At 47.6% G+C, this 25,298-nt stretch overlaps 1 protein-coding gene across 7 annotated transcripts in view; it reads left to right on the top strand.

Annotated features, from left to right (window-relative positions):
- Positions 1–25,298, top strand: part of Camta (Calmodulin-binding transcription activator) — a 1,164,029-nt gene that overhangs the window by 349,947 nt on the left and 788,784 nt on the right. For all 7 annotated transcript variants that reach the window (XM_071671358.1, XM_071671359.1, XM_071671353.1 and 4 more), the window contains one exon: positions 15,260–17,575. In XM_071671358.1, coding sequence (XP_071527459.1) covers positions 17,563–17,575 — 13 coding nt within the window. In that variant the 5' untranslated portion in view covers positions 15,260–17,562. The remainder of the gene's footprint in view (positions 1–15,259; positions 17,576–25,298) is intronic.

The following is a 25,298-nucleotide window of genomic DNA, read 5'->3' on the forward strand; positions in this document are numbered from 1 at the left end:
CTCTCCTGACCACTACCCACGCCCCTTATGTCATTCCTGACCACTACCTATGCCCCATGTATCTTCCCCTGACCACTACCCACACCCCTCGTGTCTTCCCCTGACCACTACCCACGCCCCTTATGTCATTCCTGACCACTACCTATGCCCCATGTATCTTCCCCTGACCACTACCCACACCCCTCGTGTCTTCCCTGACCACTACCCACACCCCTCGTGTCCCTCCTGACCACTACCACACCCCTCGTTGTCTCCCCTGACTCGTGTCTTCCCCTGACCACTACCCACACCCCTCGTGTCTCCCCTGACCACTACCCACACCCCTTGTGTCTCCCCTGACCACTACCCACACCCCTCGTGTCTCCCCTGACCACTACCCACACCCCTTGTGTCTCCCCTGACCACTACCCACACCCCTTGTGTCTCCCCTGACCACTACCCACACCCCTCGTGTCTCCCCTGACCACTACCCACACCCCTTGTGTCTCCCCTGACCACTACCCACACCCCTTGTGTCTCCCCTGACCACTACCCACACCCCTTGTGTCTCCCCTGACCACTGCCCACACCCCTTGTGTCTCCCCTGACCACTACCCACACACCTTGTGTCTCCCCTGACCACTACCACACCCCTTCGTGTCTCCCCTGACCACTACCCACACCCCTTGTGTCTCCCCTGACCACTACCACACCCCTCGTGTCTCCCCTGACCACTACCCACACCCCTTGTGTCTCCCATGACCACTACCCACACCCCTCGTGTCTTCCCTGACCACTACCCACACCCCTTGTGTCTCCCCTGACCACTACCCACACCCCTCGTGTCTCCCCTGACCACTACCCACACCCCTTGTGTCTCCCATGACCACTACCCACACCCCTCGTGTCTCCCCTGACCACTACCCACACCCCTCGTGTCTCCCCTGACCACTACCCACACCCCTCGTGTCTCCCCTGACCACTACCCACACCCCTCGTGTCTTCCCTGACCACCATCTCAGTTTTTCCTCCTATACCGATATTGCGACCCTTCGGACCACAGATGATAAACACCTGTGTCACATAGCCAGCCGCTCGGGAGTTTACTAAGGGTAGTTTTCATGGATCATCATCATCATCATCATCATCGTCCTCTTCTACCTACAGCCTGAGCCATTGGTCGTGACTTATACTGCAGACATTTCTGCCATGTCTTTCTGCTTTTTCCTGACCGTAGCTGAGGACAGGCACACGGAGCGGCCGTCCTACCCCAGCAACTAATAACCGAAACCAGGCGGAGGGGAGCGTGAGGCACCCGGGGAGAAGTGGGATGGGGGGATTGGACTAGACCGAGGCTGACGACGGTAAACAAATACGTGTCACACACACACACACACACACACACACACACACACACACACACACACACACAGAGCGGCTCGGCCGAGCCAGCACAGCTGGTGGTGGCGCGGGAGACCAATCCTGGACGCGTGCAGGTGATATAGCATGAGAATTATGGAAGGAGGAAAAAATACCTTGAATGATTATTGCCATATTTGTTCTATCGACACATCAATGTTAATTGTCCTTGAGCATGTTAATCCTGATTACTAACAAAACAGAGATCCCATTAAGGTTTAGTTAATGTGGTCCTTGAGAGCAGACCTATACACACACACACACACATACACACACATATATATATATATATATATATATATATATATATATATATATATATATATATATATATATATATATATAACCCACTCGTCTTGTGAAGTATACACACATTATCCCCCTCACCCTGTTTGCTAACACTAGTATTTTTCGTGTTCTCACACACACACACACACACACACACACACACACACACACACACACACACATATTTGTTGTAAAATTCTATTACGTTGGGTTACATTAGGTCGCCCCCATTTGTAAGAAGATTAGACACGCCGCCAAAATCCTCCTCAACATGCCATCGTGGTGGCACATTACACGTACGACGAAATGTAATTTGTGCTCTACATCCATTATGTAATATGATATGCACAGGTCCTGTCCAGTGGGTAGGTCGGTCAGGCAGCACGCTCAACCCATCCCCCTTCCCCTTCCTTCAAGCACGACCTCTTGACCTGTGAGTACGACGGTACCTTACGACTCTTGAACGTTCCGTCCCTTGAAGACGACGGTACGACGGTACCCTACGACCCTTGAAGTGAACGTTACGTCCCTTGAAGACGACGGTACGACGGTACCCTACGACCCTTGAAGTGAACGTTACGTCCCTTGAAAACGACGGTACCTACGACCCTTGAAGTGAACGTGACGTCCATTAAGACGACGGTACCTCGGTACCTACGACCCTTTGAAGTGAACGTTACGTCCCTTAAGACGACGGTACGACGGTACCTACGACTCTTGAAGTGATCGTTACGTCCCTTATACCCGACAGAGGAATCAAGGAAGCTGTAGTGGGGTTAAGGACCATGTACGAAGCCTCAATTCTTACCGTGCACATCGGCTACCAAACCATATACTGCACATAAACAAATATCATTGAATCTTCTGTTATTAAATACACAAAGAATTATTATCTTAATATTCGTGATGGTCTATACAAATAAGATAACTTTATTGTTGATAACATTTGTAAAATGATAAGTTTATGAACGCTCGTTGTATGTTTTGGACAATCACATGTTTACCAAATGGCGTCCTAGCTTCGTCTCTTCGATGTATATCAACTGACTGTTATATTTCTCTCTTGTGTCTCCCCTGATGATGTGATTATTACACGAAAGTGCACTTGGGAACTTTTCGTGTTTCATTTTCCCCGTGGACTCATAGGAATATCTTGATCACGTGCAAAATTGTCATCCTTTCCAATATATATATATATATATATATATATATATATATATATATATATATATATATATATATATATATATAAATATATATATATATATAACTGGTGTAGACCCCATTGCTCACCAATGTGAGACGAAGAGTATTCGAGTACTTAGTATTCGAATAGTTATTATCTATTAGCCAGGCCCATAGCCTAGCGGTTAGCATTCCCGCCTCTTGCACAAGGGTCCCGGGTTCGATCCTGGCTGTTGGAGGTTTGTATGTTCTATGAAGGTGCGCGTTCATATGCACTTTATTCGTATACATATATATATATATATATAGTTAATGGGATGGCCTTGATTAGGGCCTCAGCTGCCCGTGCCGTCTTCTCAGCTAACATAAAAACAAAGATAATTGACCTTTAAGTGACACCCATTCAACCTCTGATTGACCCCCCTAACCCGGGAAATTACCTACAACTTTTTCCGAGGTCAGGATCTGGAAGATACGGCTGGGTAATACGTTACCCAAGAAAGCAATGAGGTTATATATACGTATATGGTTTTGCTCTGGTTTTCATGTTCCTTCACCTTTGATGTCGTCTTTCCATTTGCATGGATTAGGGATGTACGTTACTCTGGCTGCCCTCCAGCAGATAACTTAGACGCAGACCATTAGGTCTTTAGATTATCTGGCTTTCCCATGTACTGTGTTCCTGCAGATTGCCTCGTCACAGACCATCAGATCTTCAGTTATCTGGTTTTCCCATGTACTGCCCTCCAACAGATAACCTCGCCAAAGACCATGAGTCTATTAACCGTATTTCTTCGTTCCTCGTGAGTGGGTTAGCCATATTTCTCCACGTCTGATGAACGGGTACTGTCACCTTCCGTTTCCAGTCGGCCTTCTTACGACATCTTGCTGGGAGTAAGTACTTCAGGTTGCTTCCTGTAGCGCGACCTATGTTCCAGCACTCGGTGTCCCCTCTTGTCCTGAACACACTTATCCTCGTGTGTACATGTTTACGTTGTACACATTCGTGCTCCTCTGCACGACCTTATTCTCTCCCGCACATCCGTCTGTTCTCTTGTACGTCTTCCTCCTCCTGTACGCCTGACTCCTGCCTGGAACCCCTGTCTCCCCTTCTGTACATCTCCTTTATTATCCAGCCGGTGCACCGGGCTCGCATCCACCCTTTCTATGGCAGAGGGGCTTCCTGTACACACGCCCGTTTTCCCAGAACACCCTGCTCCTCTGTATATTAACCGCCACTCGTGTACACAGACCCCCCTACTAATATCACCCAGCCCTCTTATGTACACCCAGTTGTCTTAAGTACACCCGGCGCCCCATCTCCTGTACACACCCTCCTCCTCTTCTGTGCACCCACCCTTCCTCCTGTACACCTTCCTTCTATTTTGTCCACCCACCCTTCCTCCTTGTTCACCCCGCTCCTCTCTTCTGTACACCCGCCCTCCCACTAGCACTCTCCCCTTCTCTCTCATCCACTTCTCTCTAGAGCCATTTGCGAGAGCTGGTGATATGTATTCTCCAAAGACATTACGTCACAAGGTGAGGATAAGTAGCCAGGTACTCTGGGCCCGCCCCCCTCTCCTCTAGCCAGGCCACAAGGACGACATTCAAGGAGCACCGTCGAGTGGGACGGTCGGGGATTATAGTTGCTTTGAGGGAGACGATTATAGAGGTGGGAGGGTTGGGATTATGAAGGTCGAAAGAGGACCTTTTTTTGTAGGGGAGACTGGGTTTAAGGATAATCATGGTTTCAAGGGAATGGTAGAGTGTAAGGTGGGGGTCGTGAAAAGGTTGGAGAGAAATGGAGGTTAAAGAGGTTACTGAAGAGGGTTAGGGCAGGAAGGAGGGGAGAGGGGTTATGGAGAGTATAGAAAAGGATTGGTCCAGTAGGTGGATGGTTGTAAATATTGTACAGAAGGATTAGTGTAGTGTATAGAGATTATAGAAGTAGGTTCGTGCTGTAGCTGATGGGTTGTGGAGCTTATAGATGAGGGTTAGCATACAGTCGATGGGGGTTATAGTGATTATAGAACAAGGATAGCGCCGTTTTTGTGAGGTTATTGAAATTATAGAAGAGGGATAGCGGGGTAAGCGGGAGGTTAAGGAGATTATAGAGGCAGATTAATCCAGTCTGTGGCGGGTTATCGAGAGCAGAGGGGGTGAATTATACTGGTGAGGGGAAGTGTTATAGAATTATAGAGGTAAAAGGGGAGGAGTGTGCGACAGAAAGGAAGTGCTATGATAGACGTCAGAGGGGACAGTGATGGGGAGTCACACATGATGATACAGCCTTATTGTCACGCTGTGTCAGGCAACACACAAGTCCCCGTCACGCTGTCATGCAGCACATTAGTGGTCAGCCTGCCAGGTAACATACCCGTCACTATCACACTGTCATGCAGCACACTGATTGTCACACTGTGTCAGGCATCACAGTAGACACTGTCACACTGTCACACAGCAGGTTAGTCACAGGGACACTGTGTCACTCTACGCACGAGTCGTTGTGACGCTCTTGTAACACACTAAGCACCCTTGAGCTGTGCCACTCAACACGTTACTCATTGTCACGCTGTGTCAGCCGACACACTTGCTGTCACACTGCGTCACTCAACATACTAGTCACCGTCACATTGTGTCATGCACCACACTAGCGCTACAACGTCACGCAACACACTAGCGTGCTTGTCACTGTGACATAACACTGTTGTTGTCACATTCGGTTGAAGTAACGGTAGTTATATCGTCACATTGTTTGTTACGCTTTGTTAAGGTAGAATATTTTTTGGGAGGGGCAGAGTTAGATGTATAGAATGAAGGGAAAGAGTAACTTACAGATTTGGTGTCGATTCTGAAAGGAAGAATATGAAAGTAGAATTAAATCAGATCGAAAAGATATATAAGAATTTATGGGTTGAGAATGTTTAAAGTTTGAAAGGGAAGCATCACTGGACATCGAAGACTCCAGGTATAAACAACTCCCTGATGAATGTGACACTGGCCTTAGGAACAGTGACTTTTGGAGACATTGAACGACGTTTGATTCATTCAAAGGATGGCGTTATTTCTGCCACTGCTGCTAGTGAATGAAGAGGTTTTGTGAGTAAACGCTCTTGACTGCTAACCCACTTGCTAGGTTTCGATCCCCGGAGTGTGATCGTACGGCGCACAGGATCACCATCCATCCTCCGGGTGGTTGGTGACGCACCACAGTGTGGACGAACAGGCTCGAGTTAACCCCGACGTGTTCACGTCCGGGGACAGTGGCGTCTCTCCCTCTGACAGGTCGGGTGTGCCTACCAAGTGTTGCTACGTTAACTGTCTTTACTGCCAGGTGTCAGTAGTGTTAGCAGACGTACGCACGACAAAGTTGGCGACGGAATGATAGCAACAGCAGCAGCCGTAGCTGACACAGTACCAGCTGCTGAAGGTGACACAGAGATAGGCAACACAAAATCAGCAACAGTAGCAAGAATATGTTGATAAGACAGTAGCAAAGACAACAATTGCAGCGGCAGGAACAGCAATAGCAGATACAACAGTTGCAGTAGCAGCAACAACAACAGCAGTAGGAACGGCAGCAGCAGATACAACAGTTGATGTAGCAGCAACAGCAGCAGGAACAACAGTAGCAGATACAACAGTTGTCGCAGCAGTAGCAAGAACAGCAGTAATAGATTCTACTGTAGAAGGAGTAGTAGCAAAAGGGAGGAGGAGTGTAGGCAATGGGTGCTTTCTCTCTCTCCCTCCCGCCTGCCGGGCTTCCCCGTCGTGACTAGCTAGGGCTGAGCCTCCGTCAACACGTCCCACTTCCCCTGCGCTGGTTTACTGGCGGAAGAAACTTTCAGTTTCCCTCTTGTGGTCTTTATGGCCATGTCCTCCTGTGGTGTCCTTGTCTTTGCATGGTCCTCCTGCCATCCGTGGTGTCCGCTGCTCACACTCGCTGGTCCACCCCACACCGCACCGACCGTCCCACACATTACCATATACTTATCCATCGTCATGGCCACGAACGCTTACATGTGAGGGGTCCGGGACTTCCTCCGTTGCTGTGGTGTTCTTGTACGTCTTCCACATGTTGCCTGCTGACGTGTTCAACCTACTGCCAGAAACCTCCTGACTTTGACACACACACACACACACACACACACACACACACACACACACACACACACACACACACACACACACACACACATACAGGTTTGGTCACCACACAAAGAGAAATGCCAAGAAATGGTAGAGAAGGTTCAGAGGAGGGCAAGAGAAGGTACATGAATAAGAGGGTAGACTGCCATAAGCTTACCCAACAAAGAAGAGAGAAAAGTAAGGGATGACCTAATCGTAGCCTTCAAGAATCTAAACCAGTCTGTTGATGTCGGCGGTGAACAGTTCTTAGAGGGATGTAGATGCAGAACAAGCAATTGGTCGTAACAGGAAACTTGGTAGAAGATATGTAAGGAAGTACGTATCTTTATTATCATAGTTGTGGATGAATGAAATGGAATTGTGAATGTTGATAGGATAAATAAAACTGACAAATTTGAGAAACTGTTTGATATATAAAAGAAGGTTCCAGAGATGGGTGTCCCACGAGTGTTGAACTCTCGTACTGGGAAAACTGGTTATCATTCTCTCTCTCTCTCTCTCTCTCTCTCTCTCTCTCTCTCTCTCTCTCTCTCTCTCTCTCTCTCTCTCTCTCTCTCTCTCTCAGTTTATGCACCAACAGGACACATTCGCTCCTATGCACGACAGGGACAGTAAAACCAAGAGATATACGAAGTAGAAATAGACTCCGCGAACTTAATGATTTAGATAGCAACTCCAGTATTGCCACGCGGTATACCATTATTAGGAGAGACGTAAAATGACTTATTAAGCAAGCCTAGAGAAAGTATCAAGTGAGTATTGCAAGAGATAGTGATACAGATCCTAAAAGATTTTATAGATTTTTCAGTGATGAGAAATACATAAGGAGTGGGATGGGACCCTCAGTAAAAGATCAGGAACTCATTGTGGCTGAGAAGAGCACGGTAATACACCCGTGAACAAGATTTTTCAGTTCTCTGCTGACACTAGAAAGCAGTGATAAGACTTATGTTGAGTATCACACACACACACACGAGACCAGAGTTGACCGTCCTAGTTAGTGAAGAACAAACACAGATTACTTGAAGACTGATGAAAGTCGAAGTTCTGATCTTTTACATCCACGGATAATTGAGTGTATCACAGACGAACTTGCCAAATTGATAACCTATATTTTTCCGTCAATATTTCCGGGACGGAATGGCACCACAGGACTGGAGACTGGCAGACGTTTCTCCCATATACAAAAAGGGAAGCTGTGAAGTTCCAGGCATTTACCGTCTTATGAGCCTTACATTAGTTTTGTGTAGATTTCTGGAGTCGATTTTTAAAATGGGTTTAGAAAGCGTAGATCGTGCCTCACAAACCTCCTTGAATATTTATCATACATTATTCAGTAACCACGACAAGAGTAAAGTGATAGATGTTATATATCTGGACTTCCAGGAAGCATTCGACAAAGTCCCCCACGTTAAAGTGATGCACAAAAGTCCGGGTCCTGAGGATTACTAGCTGCATAGGAAACTGGATAGAGCCTTGCCTGGTTACGTGATAGGAAACAAAGAGTCGTACTGAATGGTGAATCATCACAGTGGTCACCCGTTACTAGTGGGGTCGCGTCCTTGTGCATATACTAGTGGGGTCGCGTCCTTGTGCATATACTAGTGGGGTCGCGTCCTTGTGCATATACTAGTGGGGTCCCGTCCTTGTGCATATACTAGTGGGGTCAGGTCCTTGTGCATATACTAGTGGGGTCGCGTCCTTGTGCATATACTAGTGGGTTCAGGTCCTTGTGCATATATTTTTCATAACTTGTATTAATGATATTGATGTAGGGCTGAATGGCTTTGTGTCCAAATCTGCAGACGACACAAAGATCGTCAATGTCATACGAAATGAAGAACATAGGTTAAGATTACAAGACAACTTAGATTAAATTGCTGAACGTTCAAGAAAATGGCAAATGCCATTTAACTTCTATAAATATCAGTTGTTGCAGTTAGGAAACCCCAACAAAAAATTGGATTATGAATTGATGAACCACAAGATGAAGGACACCCCTTGTGTGAGGGATTTGGGAGTCGCTCTCTCTGACACCTTCCAGATCTCCCACCATTGCAATGAAGCTAGCAAGAAAGCATATAGAATGTTAGGATTAATCATCAGAAACTTTACATACGTAAGGATGGATGTAATATTGCCAATATAGGTAAGTCTAGTTAGACCCCTACCTCGAATATGCAATTCAGTTTTGGGCCCCCAAGCAAGCTTATTTCTACGCTGAAAGCAGTGCAACGAAGAGCATCTAAATTGATTTCTTCCTTGCGTCACAAACCATATGAGGCAGATTGCGAGAACCGAATTTGTTTCACTCTGAACAAGTGAAGTCTCGGAGGCAAATTGATAGATTGTTTTAAGATACTTAAAGAATTCAACAACGTCGATATTGAAAATTTCTTTACAGTCTCGCCAGCTCTACCAAGGGGAGGAAATGGCCTGAAATTCAGAGGTCACCGAGTTAATCTGAATTGTACGAAATATTTTTTTTTTCACCATCGACCTTATTTACGAGTGGAATAACCTCTCAGAACATGTTGTTTAGAGCAACACTATTAATATGTTGAAGATCAGGCTTGAACATCACCTGTCACTCTTCCATGTTCAAAGATTCTTTTAACCAGTCATCATATCGTAGTGGTATATATTATGCTACCTTCTCAACCATTGATATCTCCCTTCCCATGCCACGGTAACTTACAAACATTGATTAACCCGTCTCGCCTGCTTTAAGGGAGTAAGAAAGAATGATTTTATCAACCTTCCACATCAGAAGCAATGTAGACATAGTAGGTCGCATGACCGGAGCTCACAGTTTATTCTCATTGTTGTCTCTATAACAAAAAGTGAAGGGATTGACGTCGCTGGTGATGGGATGCCTGACATATTCACGTTCATTCTACCGTGTCACTTGCATTCAGGCATGTTAATCCTGCAAGGTATTTTTTTCTGACCTATTTTCCGTCCGGCCTGTTGGCGGAGGGAGTGGAGAGTGTGGGGAGTGAGGCTTTGCTTTGCCTTGCCATCATTTTCTTGTACTGCTTTTTAAGGGGACGGCATTTCTGATTTTGAGGAGTGTTAAAGCCAGACCACCTCCCTTGCACTTGGGTTTGTGTGAACTCTCTTTCTCTCTCTCTCTCTCTCTCTCTCTCTCTCTCTCTCTCTCTCTCTCTCTCTCTCTCTCTGGTGGCCATACTGGGGAAACCTGTTTGCAGTAAGTTGCACTTTTCTAGTGTTTTGAGTAAGCCAGTGAGATATGGAAGGAGGGTCTCCACCAGACCGGCTCTGGTGTGGCGCCGCCGGGACCTCCACGCTCCCCCTCCCTCACCCATCCCACCCCGTCGTCAACTGGGTGTGGGGTTGAATGGGGGGGTGAGGCGACTGGAGCGAATGGGGTGTAAATGAGGTGGGAGGGGGGGAGGAGGCTGTGTTCTAGAGGAAGGCTATGCGGAAGAGAGTGATAGAAGGAGGGGATAGGGGGGAATAGGGGGTAGGAGATTACGGCGTCGTTAGAGACTAGGAAAAAAAAGTTCTCTTTTAGGATTATCTTGTGTAAAGTGGTTGAGTTGAGAGAGAGCTCTCGGGCGGGTGGATGTAATTAGCTTGCGAGGTGGATGTATTATATTTGCCGGAGATACCGGTAGATGTGGAGGAGGAGGGAGGTGTGGGGCCGCCATGCGGGAGGTTGATCCGATCCTTCTACGTTGGGGTTTGAGTCGGGCTGGTTGATGCTCTCTCTCTCTCTCTCTCTCTCTCTCTCTCTCTCTCTCTCTCTCTCTCTCTCTCTCTCTCTCTCTCTCCCGGTAACAGAGGACGGATACCAGGATAATGTAGGGTAACGAAAGGGGTAACCGCTCAGTGAATTTATTCATCGTTGCTCCGGCAGTTGGAAATCATCTTCGTCTTGCCTTATATTGGAGGGGATTTATTGGTGCCGTATTTGTGGCGTCTGCCCCGCGGGGGGGAGGGGATGTCCGCCATGGCTCAGTGATACGGTCTATATTTCGCGAAAAGTAATATTATTTTTTTTCATTTTGTCAACACTGAATCGTCTGCCTCGTAGCCGTAGTACATTTTGTACCGACTTTATGCAGGTTTGTACATTAATGTACTGCCGCCGACACTGTTTGAGAATGAGCGGGTGGGTTTCCGAGAGATTTTAAATGCGTCTTTTGTACGAGTGTTTGATCCTGGCCTTGTGTGTGTGTGTGTGTGTATGTGTGTGTGTGTGTGTGTATGTGTGTGTGTGTGTGTGTGTGTGTATGTATGTGTGTGTGTGTGTGTGTATGTGTGTGTGTGTGTGTGTGTGTGTGTGTGTGTGTGTGTGGGTGTGTGTTGTGTGTGTGTGTGTGTGTGTTTGTGTGTGTGTGTGGGTGGGTGGGTGTGTGTATGTGTATTTACCTCAGTAATCATTAAAGTGGCTTGATTTTGATTCTCTTAAGAAAGATTTTATGATGTTAGATTAAACTAGGATCTCATTTGTTATAAATGTTATACAAGAACTCTCATTTATTAGGGGAGAACTTTTATGCTGAAACCAAAATATGATTTTTGATAGACCTTTTTTTTTTTTTTTTTTGTTAAGAATTTCTCAGGTTAGATAGTTCTCTATGATTTGTATAATGTTTTGTGCTGTATTATGACTCCCCTGGCCATAAGTTAGTGTGCACTTCAGCTAACGTAGATATTTTATTGTGGCGTTTGCTTCCCCCGGACCTTGAGGCATTCCACCTCCTGTGAGCGATTTGTTGAATGTATATACATATTTGTGTGTGTGTGTGTGTGTGTGTGTGTGTGTGTGTGTGTGTGTGTGTGTGTGTGTGTTCCTTTCCCTGCCTTCGAAACCATCTAGTTATGTGGACGGAGGTGGGGATGATGCTCTCCATACCCTTGCCTCCCCTTGTCAGCCAGTTAAGGGGTAAAAGGGAAGGGGAAAAGGGTGGATGGAGGAGGAGGGCGAGGAGGTAGGTAGTGATGGTGGAGGTGACACAGGGGGGATCATATTGGGGGATGACGTGTCCAGTGTGGCTCCGTCTTGGGATTACACTAACAAAGCTTCGATTGTCTGACCTTCCGGTTATGGTGGCACGAACACCTGGACACCCCGACACTGGCGGCTCCACATTATGTCTTCGTCTGCGTGAGGGTCACTGCTCGTGGCAACCCCCCCTGCTCCTTCCTCGCTCCGTTCCCCTGTCGGCCAATACAGAGAGAGAGAGAGAGAGAGAGAGAGAGAGAGAGAGAGGTGAGACCTGGTCCTCCCGCAGCAGTTCCTGAGGCCAGGGAGGCGCTCTGTGTAACATAGGGCCCGGCACAACACACGCTGTTGATTAGCACGATGGTACGACCCTTGAGCATAACGTTACGAGGGCACTCGGGTATGATACTGACCTGGCTTTTGACCTGAACGGTGGGGATATCATACGCAAGGGTCGTCCCGTCGCGCTGGAGAGGTTGAATTACACCTAGGATGGCTGTGGTGGTCAGCGACCTTAAGGTAGTTTGCTCACACAAGAGATGGAGAAGTTAGGTTACCTGCGAAGGCAACGTGATATACTGTACCCCCAGCAGGCGTTGGCCAGGTGTAGATCACGTTCAGACACCTGTGGATAAATCTTAAAGGCATTGGTATACGTTTTGCCAAGTCTACCAGCGCTGCTCAGCATCTAAGATCAGTTAACCCCATTTAGTTTCCTCTTCGTATGTTTAACCCCGTATGACAAAGTATGAGTTAGTTTATACAGTGAAGGACATACCTCTGCTAGTGTGGGTTTGTATGTATCGACACATGCCTTGCCGGAGCTTGTTTACTACGAGAGCAGATCCCTCTGATGCAGTTATCAAGACGTGAAGCCTCTGAGGGTCGTTTGGTTAAAGTATATGTTTGCTTACGATGTGGTGAAGTCCACTGCTTTCTGTGAAAATATATTCATATAACCGTATAGGTTTACGCAGTGTGGCAGGGTTATTTGAGAGAGAGAGAGAGAGAGAGAGAGAGAGAGAGAGAGAGAGAGAGAGAGAGAGAGAGAGAGAGAGAGAGATCCAGTTTTGTTGAAATTTTTTTTATGTTGAAGGCTCCAGTCACGGACAAAAGCCCACTTCAAGGTCAGGCCTTAACTGAAATATAGTGATGATTATGAAGCGGAAAAAGAAAACACAAGGGAAAGTATTTCCAACTTTAGGAGGAAGGGAAAGACCTGTCTTTTAAGATGTACCAGGTCATAGTTATTGGAGAAGACATGAGAAGGTGGAGAGTTGCAAAGCTTCGATGTGTAGGGAAAGAAGCAGGTATTGTATACTGTATTATGTTCCATTTAAGCTGCAGGATGAGTGGATGAGCCTCACTGCTATGGTGGATGTTGGGGAGGGGGGTTTCGGTAGGACCATGAGCTGTACAACCACTTTGGTCTCGGACTTGTGGGTCGTCACGTTAGATGTACCCAGCCGACAGGCAGAATGCCCTGGGTTCATCGAGATAAGGCAGAGTGTACATCATTACTACACTCCCGCCTCCTTTTGTAAGCCAGAGTTCGTTTCCCCGAGTGTCCTTACGATGTCTCGGGAGGCAAGGCTCATTAGCCGGCCGGATAAGATCTGGTCAGCCCAGCGATGACCTGTGTAGATAGCCGGTATCGGGGTGCGATTCCTCCACCGCCACGCTTGTTAACGTCGCTGCTGCTACGCTCCGCCATGATCGTTCAGGATCGTGTACCTCCCCTCCTGCTGTTCCCTGGTTGATGTGTCCGATCTTCCCCACCACCACCGTCACCACCATACGCGGGGTAATGCTCTCTCCAACACCCCCGCCATGCTCGATGATGCTCCGCTGCGCCCCCGTCAAGCTGGGGTTGGGGTGAGGGGAGGTGTGTGGTGCACTGTGCTGGTGGTTCTGAGGCTGTCGACGTGTTGGTTCAGAACAACACGACAGCGACATGCCTCTTTGTCGAGTTTCGGGCGTTTGTATGCTTACCTGACAATGGTCCTTACATCTATCATGTCCCTGCTGCTGAGTGGAGCGCATACTTGGATCTGCAGGGGCCCCTGCGATAGTGAGGGGTTGGGGGAAGGGTGCGTATGATTTTACACACACACACACACACACGCACACACACACACACACACACACACACACACACACACACACATATATATATATATATATATATATATATATATATATATATATATATATATATATATATATATATATATATATATATATCAATAATATCTTGTACACTGTAAAAGATAAGGGTCCATTAATTCTGTATATAAATAATACTTGACATATTGTGTATTTTGTGTTTTTTTATGGTCCAGACGTATTTTATAGTGTTGTCGATACAGTATTCATATTAGATGGGTTTTCAGCAATATCCGGGAAACTGTAACATACGAAGTGATAAACACGAGTATCATATGAGCACCATTACCTCCTGCTGCTCCCCCTGCGTACCCCAGCCAGGCACGTTACCTCGTGGAGCGCGACGGTACGATCCTTAAACACGACGCCACGACCCTTTTGCGTCTGGATGGCCTGACCTTTATCCTGACCTTTAAGGCTCGGGGTCAAAGGCCACGTCGTCCCATCTCTGCCAAAGGGTTACAGTACCGTCTTGTTGCTCAAGGTTCCTACCATCCTGCTCAAGACACCAAAGTTTGGGTATTGCTCACATAGAGACGTGTGTATGTGTGTGTGGTTAGGATCTCGTAGGCAGTGTCCATGGTCGTCAAGAGGCCTGGTGGTGAGTGTATGGGCGGACCAAGCATGATAACGCAGAGCGATCAGAGGTGTTGAATGTACCGTCTTTGTAGGGTCAGATCCCTGTAGACTTAACATATGTCAAGTGTGTGTGTGTGTGTGTGTGTGTGTGTGTGTGTGTGTGTGTGTGTGTGTGTGTGTGTGTAGTACAGGCATTTTTGTGCACATATCAATCTGTTTATTGATTCTGCATTGATACATATGTCTGTGTTTGTGTATTTATTTATTAATAAAAGTGTCTTAAGTTTATTTAAATTGCTCTGTATTCATAACTTTTTTTTTACAGGTGGGTAAATTCTCTTGATAGAGTAAACAGCATATCTGTCCCGTGTATACATACGAGTTGGTGTTGACATTTGGCTCCGCATGTTGATGTCACCTGTAGATTTGTAAACGAACGTTGTTGAATGATTATATACATACGATGTTGACAGTGGCTGCCATGTGAGTTAGTAATGGTCGTTGTTTTGTGTGTTGCAGGTATGTAGCTGTGGAATGCGGTGTTTAGGTGGTGACGTGTCCAGTGTTGCATCTGTGTGGCCCACCTGCCCTGTCTGCCTACCGCTGACTCCTTCATCACCAGCCCCTCCCCTGCCCTCCTACACCAGACCTCCTTCATCACCAACCCCTCCCGTGGCCTCCAAGACCCTTCCTCCTTCCCCGTCCCCTCCCCTGATCTCCCACACCCGACATCCTATACTAGCCTCTTCCCGATCTCCTACACTAGCCCGTCTCCTGGCCTTCCGTACCCGACCTCCTGGCCTCCCGGCCTCCTATTCTTGTCGCCCTCCTGGCCTCATACAGTAGTTCTTCTTGCAGCCTTCAGGTACAGTCCTTCCCCTCTGCCTCTCACCCTACTCCTCCTTCAGTTCTCGGTCCTCCTTGGCCTCTTGAGACTCCCCTTTGCCCTGTGCTCACAGCCATACCACTTCCGGCCGTCTCCTTCAGCGTTATCCTTCTCATTCTCCTTTGGCTTGATTACCCAGACTTCCTCTTCGTCCCAAGTCTTCCCGTGTCCCTCCCTCTCTCCTCCTCCTCCTCCTCCTCATGATATCGCATCCAAGAATTGAGTGTCTTAACTCGCTGTTTTCCTCAGATGGTTTCCTCACTGGAGCCATCAGGGCTGACCGTACGCCCACCACGGTAAGTATCTCACGCCGGGAGACCTGCACGTGCCCTTCGTGTAATCAAGGATTATCACCCGCTGCAGTAACCCCTCTTTCCCTCCCTCAGCTGGAGGTCTTGACTATACAGTAATCCCCCCAGTGTCCTGCTGGAACCGCCGATCTTGACTCTACTGTAATCCCTCCCGCTAAACTGCTGATCGTGGCCCAGCAGGTAGTAGATCCTAATGCCTCAGATCAAAGACTATCCACGAACGTCGACAGATTTCGTGTTCATATTCCTAGCTGGCGTTCGTCGACGTACTTTCTGAACGTCATTACTACGTCTTCAGGTGACTGAGGAAGCGACTTAAGCCATATTATTGTCGTGTCCTGAGCTCAGCCTGCAGCAGGCCCCCAGCGTCGCCGCTAAGCCCTCCGCCCGGAGGCTAACTCAGCAACACGTGCCCGCTAAAGTTTTCGGGCCAACTTGTCTCCCTCTCTGTTGACAGGAACTTCAACAAACGGAGTTAAAGTATTGATTGAGGCGGCGGAGCACCGAGTTGTGCCGCGCCTTCACAAGTACTCTGAGGTGTAGTACTTTTCTCGCTTCTCACGTCATTACCTCAATAAACAGTTGTATTTTTCCGCACATCGCAATAAAGGCGTCCAGCACCATTGTTTTTACGTACCGTAGCTTAGAGGATTTTCTCAAGATATTTTAGCAAGTAAGTTTTAAGTGACTCACATACATTTCCGTCTACTATACTCTTGGACAAATATACAGTACGTAGTTTATTGTCTTTTAACTGATGAATCGTGTGGACCAAGATCCCAAATAGCTGTACCTGCTGATTCTCATATATTCTCATATATTCTCTCCCTCTCTCACTCTCTTTATCTCACACAACTTCACGAACACTTTAAGCTTGTATTTAAGCCAAAGTATTTTTATTGTAAGTCTAGTATCACAGTTGAGACTCCAGCCGATACTTGGATCATTTTTTTGATATACGGCAGTTGATGATTAGCACACGAGGGGAGCTATAGGCGTGTGCACGAAGCAGCTTCGCCTCTCGAACCACCTCATCAAAGGGGTGCTTGAAGCAGGTTCACCATTCGAACCACCTCGTCGTAGGGGTGCGTGAAGCAGCTTCGCCTCTCGAACCACCTCATCGTAGGGGTGCGTGAAGCAGGTTCGCCATTCGAACCACCTCATACTTAGGGGCGCGTGAAGCACGTTCGCCGCTCATACCCCTCCTCATCGTAGGCTGGCTGTCCATTACTAGTTGAGAGGAATCGCGCGCACTCACCGTTATCCATCCTAGTTCCAGTCTTGCTAACTTCGACTCTCACTAACTTGTCTGTTGTTCAGCAGAACGTACTTTACCTCCTGTCTGTTGTCCCTCCCGGCAGACCTTTACCTCTCACACCTTTGCTCCTGAAACCCGTCCTCTCGAGCCCCTCTCCTTCATCTGCCCTTGGGGCTTTCTGACCGAGACCCTGTGGTGGTCCGGTTGGGATCGTGCGGGCTCGTGCCACGGGTGGGCAGGCGTGGTACGGCCCCCACAGCAGCACCTCCGTGTGCAGCGGCCTCAGGCAGCAGCAGTACAGCAGCAACAGCAGGCGTGGTACTCCCCGCACCTGCCGTGTGGCGTGGTCCTGCCCTCCACCAGCACCATGGCCGCTCCATGTAAGGTTGTTTGTCTTGTGTGCATGGCGGCCCTGCAGCTAACACCCCCCTCCTCCCCCCCAACTTCCCCTCCCCTCCCTCCCTCTTGATGCTTCTCACCCTCCTTTTTCACTCCCCTCCCCTCCCGGCCCCGCCTACGCCCACGCCCGCACGCCCATCACTCCGCTTCCTCATGAGTATCATTATCGTCACGTGTTGACGCTGGTCGGCGGCTTGGTGTGTCCCCACCAAGCTGTGTTCCAGAGCACATCTTGCTGTGGCTGCGGTGTTATGCACAGGATCATTGTTGACCGCCTTGGGCAAGCATAAGAGTAACCCACACACTCTGCATGATAGTCCCTGCATGATATAGACTCATGAGCACGACTCTACGACCCCACCCACACACCTCTTGCGCATAAGCTTCTTGAAAGGCTTCTTTGTCATACCCAGGGGTCGTCCAGTCGTTCTCAACGGGTTAATGAGCATGTTACGTTGTTTTCTGTGGTCAGATTGACGTCATCAGTATTGCATGATCGTAATTCTACACTGTTCTCCCACTCCCTTCTGTAAATTGTGTATTGGCTGTTGTTTATTGTGTAATCCTTCCACACCCCCCCTTTAGCTACAGGTGCGGAGCTGCCTCGCCTGACTACCCTGTGGTGAGTAGACTCTCTAACACTCTATTGCTTCAAGTGTTTTGCTTTCAGGGATGTACTTATGTAACTAGTCTTTAAGGAAAATGTGGCAGTATATATATATATATATATATATATATATATATATATATATATATATATATATATATATATATATATATATATATCCTTTTCATTTTTGTTGAACCCAGAGCACAAGACAGGTATAGATGGTCCCCTTCCGTTGAGGAGAGAATTCGCGGGCTACTTCCCTTTCCCATCATGACACATCTGAGTGTTATCGTTGTCGTGTGGAGCAGCCGATGATACCAGTCTTTTTACAGCTCTGGGGAAACTCGTCTGTTTCAGTATAATGTCTTGCTCTGGCGGGATTGTAGTAAGGGGAGAGAGAGAGAGAGAGAGAGAGAGAGAGAGAGAGAGAGAGAGAGAGAGAGAGAGAGAGAGAGAGAGAGAGAGAGAGACTCGGGATAATCTGTCGTCGGAAATATGTAAATGGTGGTCGTGTGTGTTGTAGGAACTCCTTTGTTCGTGTGTGTGTGTGTGTGTGTGTATGTATGTGGGTCTTCCATAAGGTGCTTGAAGATGAGTTTTCTTTTTTTTCTCTATTTTTTTTGTGGTGGGAGAGAGGGAGAGGAAAGGAGGGGGGGGGTGCCCACGTCGGAGATAGATAGTGATGACAGACACACAGGAAATGAGAAGTGCATTAACGCCTGAGCTACAGCCACCAACAGACAATACTAACGAGGAGTCTACTGCGGCGGAGGTGGAGGAGGCAACGTGCTGTCCTTTCCCCACCCTCCACTGGAAGGAGAACTTGGGTTTATCATTAAGAAGACACAAGGAAAAGTTCTTAATTCGGCTTAATGAAAGTTCTTAATTAAATCGGCCGTATCGAAAGCTCTTAATTTGCGTATTCAAATGCTTCTCTTTTTTTTTTTTTCAACCCAGACCATCAACAGTGCGTTTTGTCGTGTCTCGTTGTGGCCAGGGTCGTAAGGATGGCCCCTGGTGGTTGTGATTGGTGTTATGTGTGTGTGTGTGTGTGTGTGTGTGTGTGTGTGTGTGTGTGGTAGAGGGAGTGCTGGCGGGAGAGGAGGTTGGTGGTTGTGGGCCACGTCATTACTGTCTCACTGGTGCCTCCACCACATTACCGGCCCCTGGCCCGCCCCCCATAGCCCGCCCCGAGGATTATACCCCGCCCATCAAGGATTTTCTCATCTAGCACTAGGCCCCTGTTATCGACGGAGGCGCTGCCGGAGAAAATTGGTGAACATTTTTTTTTCTCTTGAATTTTTGGCGAATTTGTTGTTACGGAGACTGAAATGATTTGGTGCCTGGGATGGCTAGTACGTCACTTTATTATTCTCTATTCTTCTGGGACCATTTTGGTTTGTTTGGTTTGTATTGGTTAGTTTTACTTGTTGCTGGCTGGTGGGTTTCTGTTGCGGGGAAAGTCACCAGCATCTCACACGTACTCGTTTGGTTTTTATAATATTTATTTTTACTACTTCCCGGCAACATTTTGGCACAGAACTTCTGGCGTTTTTCTTTAACTTTGCCCCTGCGTTAGAGATTCTTCCCGCTTTGTGTATTATAAGCACGAAACATAAAGAAAGGTGAGCCTCCGCGACTATTTCGGGTGTGTTAGGGAGAGCGAGTTGACGATGGGGTGTTGACGCCTCTGGACGGTATGTACGAGACAGAGGCTGGGCATCTGGGACTGGCGATGTACCGTACTTACAGGCTGTGTGTGTTGGCTCAGGGGAAGATTGGTGTACGTGGGCCCAGGGCGGGTCGCAGCCTCTAACTGCCTGTCTGAACTGAGGGACCACGCGGCAGATTGGTCGCAGACCGAGTTCTAGGGGTAGAAGACCACCGTGATCATCATAAAGTATATATATTAGGTACAGTAGGGGTGAGGGTCAAGTCAATTGGGAGGTGAGTTTGAATGGAGAAAAACTGGAGGAAGTGAAGTGTTTTAGATATCTGGGAGTGGATCTGTCAGCGGATGGAACCATGGAAGCGGAAGTGGATCATAGGGTGGGGGAGGGGGCGAAAATTTTGGGAGCCTTGAAAAATGTGTGGAAGTCGAGAACATTATCTCGGAAAGCAAAAATGGGTATGTTTGAGGGAATAGTGGTTCCAACAATGTTGTATGGTTGCGAGGCGTGGGCTATGGATAGAGATGTGCGCAGGAGGATGGATGTGCTGGAAATGAGATGTTTGAGGACAATGTGTGGTGTGAGGTGGTTTGATCGAGTAAGTAACGTAAGGGTAAGAGAGATGTGTGGAAATAAAAAGAGCGTGGTTGAGAGAGCAGAAGAGGGTGTTTTGAAATGGTTTGGGCACATGGAGAGAATGAGTGAGGAGAGATTGACCAAGAGGATATATGTGTCGGAGGTGGAGGGAACGAGGAGAAGAGGGAGACCAAATTGGAGGTGGAAAGATGGAGTGAAAAAGATTTTGTGTGATCGGGGCCTGAACATGCAGGAGGGTGAAAGGAGGGCAAGAAATAGAGTGAATTGGAGTCATGTGGTATACAGGGGTTGACGTGCTGTCAGTGGATTGAAGCAAGGCATGTGAAGCGTCTGGGGTAAACCATGGAAAGCTGTGTAGGTATGTATATTTGCGTGTGTGGACGTGTGTATGTACATGTGTATGGGGGGGGGGGGGGCCATTTCTTTCGTCTGTTTCCTTGCGCTACCTCGCAAACGCGGGAGACAGCGACAAAGTATAAAAAAAAAAAAAAAAAAAAAAAAAAAAAAAAATATATATATATATATATATATATATATATATATATATATATAAATAGATAGATAGATAGATAGATTTAAATGAACTGAAGGTGGAGTGGGAGATTGTTGGTGAATGTTTCCTGGCTGGCTTACTTCCAGGGGTCAGACACACGTGTAGACCACCGTCACCTCAACACTGTCACCCACTAGACCTGTCCCGCCTCATACCTCGTGTAGAACGTTTCCCAGTCTTCCCTGTGTTTCCCCTCTTGTGCCGTCTCTTCTTCTGCTCCAGGTGCTTTCTTCTTCTTCTTCTTCTTCTTCTTCTTCTTCTTCTTCTTCTCTCTTCTTCTTCTTCTTCTTCTTCTTCTTCTTCTTCTTCATCTTCTTGATAATACAACCTCACCCTCTGGTGCATATCCCCGAGCATGTAATATCCATGCCACCTCGCTCTCCAGGTCAGGACCTAGTGTGTGTGGTGCGTTTCGCAGTAACATAATAGTCCCTCCCCCGTCCAGATACACGCCATTAGTACCGCTGACCCAGTAGCTACGCCCTCACTTACTGGCAGCGACCCCAGCTATGAAGGCCGACACTGTGGGATGGTGGAGCGAGGTGGAGGGTAAAACTTGGTGTTAACCAGATTCTCGCCTGGTGTTGAGGCCCACGACCTGCCTAACCTAACCTAACCTAACCTGCCATTGTACTCCAGCGTTGGTGTGGTACTGACGTGATCCCTACGCTGGTGTTCCTCGCTCTGGTTGGCTGTTGGTTGTTGGGTGGAACCATATATCTCTCGTGTATCCCTGTGGCTACAGTCCCATTCCCTCTTTACCGCCTGCTGCAGGTCCTGACGGTCGCCCCTGATGCTGGTCTGCACCGTGACCTATATTGCAGGTCTTATTGTGTCGCATTTGTGGTCCTTCACTGTAGCTCCTTCTGTAGGTCATCACTGTAGCTCTTTCTGTAGGTCATCACTGGGGATCCTTCTGCCGGTCTCTATTTGTGGCTCTTTCTGCTGGCCTTTATTGTGGCTCCTTGTGCTGGTCTCCAATACGGCTCATGCGGGTCTCCAATGTGGCTCCTGGTCGTTACTCTGGCTCCTTCTGTTGGTCTTCGCTGTGGTTAGTTGCTGGTCTGTGTGCACACTGGCTCCACATGTTGGTTCTCACTTTAGCTCTTCCTGCTCCTCGTGGATTTAGATTTTCTTGCTGGTTCTCACTGTGGCTTCAGGTGGTGGTGGTGGTGGCCCTTGGTACAGTTCCTGCTGATGTTCACCTCAAATTCTCCTCTTGGTTCACACCCATGGCTTCTGCCGCTGACTCTCCTCTGGATTTGACTGGCTCTCATTCATAGTCTCTTGGGTGTGCTACATGCTTTCTGCCTCTCTCTCTCTCTCTCTCTCTCTCTCTCTCTCTCTCTCTCTCTCTCTCTCTCTCTCTCTCTCTCTCTCTCTCTCATGGGAGAAAACCGGGTTGAAGCGGAGCGGCAACGACCTCCGACACCCCAAACAGTTCACCCACCCCCATCTTATATGTGGCCTACATCGAGGGAGTTGGCCGGGCTGGGTGTAGTACTGCCCCTGCTGTAGTACATTAGCCGACGGGACGGGACAATGGCTCGATGTTAATTGTGTCCAATGAATGGGTCTGACCAATGAGCTTCCTCTGTAGCCCATGGTGGAATGGTTACTGGTGGCATATGAAGCAGCGCCACTACTTAGAGAGAGAGAGAGAGAGAGAGAGAGAGAGAGAGAGAGAGAGAGAGAGAGAGAGCATGAGTTCTGTCTGTGGATTTTGTGTGTCTGTGCGCTTCCTGTGTCCATCTATATTGTGTGGCGCCGGCGATGGCTCTAAGCTGGTGCACAAGTGTGACCTCGTGAGCACGATGTAGTGCCCCAGAGTATGATGACCCAGTCTTTGAACTTCTTTTTTGTTTCATGGCATTAATTAGTCTTTTCAGGGTCAGGTCAAAGGCCGGGCCGTTGAACCCGTGAGTCGTGTCTTCGTGCTCAAGGATCGTAACGTCGTATTTGAGGCTCGTAACGTCGTATTCGAGGATCGTAACGTCGTGCTCGAGGATCGTAACATCGTACTCGAGGTTCATAACGTCGTGCTCGAGGATCGTAACATCGTACACGAGGATCATAACGCCATGCTCAGGGATCGTAACGTCGTACTCGAGGATCGTAACATCGTACTTGAGGATCGTAACATCGTACTCGAGGATCATAACGTCGTCGTGCTTGAGGATCGTAACGTCGTACTCGAGGATCGTAACGTCGTACTCGAGGATCGTAACATCGTACTCGAGGATCGTAACGTCGTGCTCGAGGATCGTAACGTCGTATTCGAGGATCGTAACATCGTACTCGAGGATCATAACGTCGTGCTTCAGGATCGTAACATCGTACTCGAGGATCGTAACGTCGTGCTTCAGGATCGTAACATCGTACTCGAGGATCATAACGTCGTGCTTCAGGATCGTAACATCGTACTCGAGGATCATAACGTCGTGCTTCAGGATCGTAACATCGTACTCGAGGATCATAACGTCGTGCTTCAGGATCGTAACATCGTACTCGAGGATCATAACGTCGTGCTTGAGGATCGTAACATCGTACTCGAGGATCGTAACGTCGTGCTTCAGGATCGTAACATCGTACTCAAGGATCGTAACATCGTACTCAAGGATCGTAACGTCGTGCTTCAGGATCGTAACATTGTACTCGAGGATCATAACGTTCTGCTTGAGGATCGTAACATCGTACTCGAGGATCGTAATGTCGTACTCAAGGATCATAACGCCATGCTCAAGGATCGTAACGTCGTACTCGAGGATCATAACATCGTCGTGCTTGAGGATCGTAACATTGTACTCGAGGATCATAACGTCGTACTCGAGTATCGTAACGTCGTACTCGAGGATCGTAACGTCGTGCTCAGGGATCGTAAGGCCATGCTCAAGACTCTACGTCGTAATGCCGTAACGTCGAGATGGGAGAGACCATGAAGTGTGCTCGTCCGCTGGCATGTTTATGTAGGTATTCAGGAGGCGGCCTGCCTCACACCCGGGTCCTGGCCCACCAGTACCTGACGTGTGGCAGCCAGCCAGTCCTGGCCCTGGTCACCTCCCATAGCATGATCCGTTCCCTCGTGGCTCATGTCGACTCATGGTAGTTGACATCTTCCCTCCCACGTCTGCCGCTCCAAATTGGTGTTAATAGTTATAATTTGTAGTTATTTGTAGTGACTCGCGAGGCCAGAGGATCTCCACCCGCCTTTGGAGGGTATAAAGGGGGAAATGATTAATTAGCATTCGTTGAGTGCAGAGAATTTGATGCATTTTTAATGAAGTCAGATTGATGTCAGGAATTCACTGGGTTCATACGTGTTTAATGTGTGTGTGTGTGTGTGTGTGTGTGTGTGTGTAGACTCTCGTTATTAAGATTTAAATCTTTGAGTTTTTTGTGTTAATGAGCAACAAGATCATTCTTTTGTATGATCCTCTGTGTGTGAATTCTGGATGTGACCTGTGCATGAACGTTCAGGGTGGTTCTGTTTGAGCATATGTTTATAGCTTGTGTGTGTGTGTGTGTGTGTGTGTGTGTGTGTGTGTGTGTGTGTGTGCGAGTTGTACGGAAATGTGCTTGGTCACAGACCTGGTTGAGGGGTTAGAGGCAAGCCCCCATAAAAGCATATGATCCACTTGTGTATTGTGTGTGGATGACCTGCTAGTTTATATTGCGTGTGCTTGACCTACTTGTTTATATTGTATGTGGATGACCTGGTTTATATGTGTTTGGATGACCTGCTGGCTTATGTGTGTATATGACCTGCTAGTTCATATTGTGTATGGATGACCTGCTTGTTAATGTGTATGGATGACCTGCTGGTTTATATGTGTTTAGATGACCTGCTGGTTTATATGTGTGTATGGATGACCTGCTAGTTTATATTGTGTGTGGATGACCTACGTTTTATCTGGTGTGTGGATGGCTTTCTTGTTTATCTTGGTTTTGGATGACTTACTTGCTATTTTGTGTGGATGACCTCGTATATAGTGTGTGAGGATAACCTACATGTTTATATTGTGTGTGTATGGTCTGCTTGTTTATATTGTGTAGTTGAACTTGTTTGAGGATGACCTGCTTCTTTATATATATATATATATATATATATATATATATATATATATATATATATATATATATATATATATATATATATATATATTTCTTTCTTTCATACTATTCGCCATTTCCCGCATTAGCGAGGTAGCGTTAAGAACAGAGGACTGGGCCTTAGAGGGAATATCCTCACCTGGCCCCCTTCTCTGTTCCTTCTT

This window comes from Panulirus ornatus, chromosome 16, assembly GCF_036320965.1.
Source record: "Panulirus ornatus isolate Po-2019 chromosome 16, ASM3632096v1, whole genome shotgun sequence".
NCBI lineage: Eukaryota > Metazoa > Arthropoda > Malacostraca > Decapoda > Palinuridae > Panulirus > Panulirus ornatus.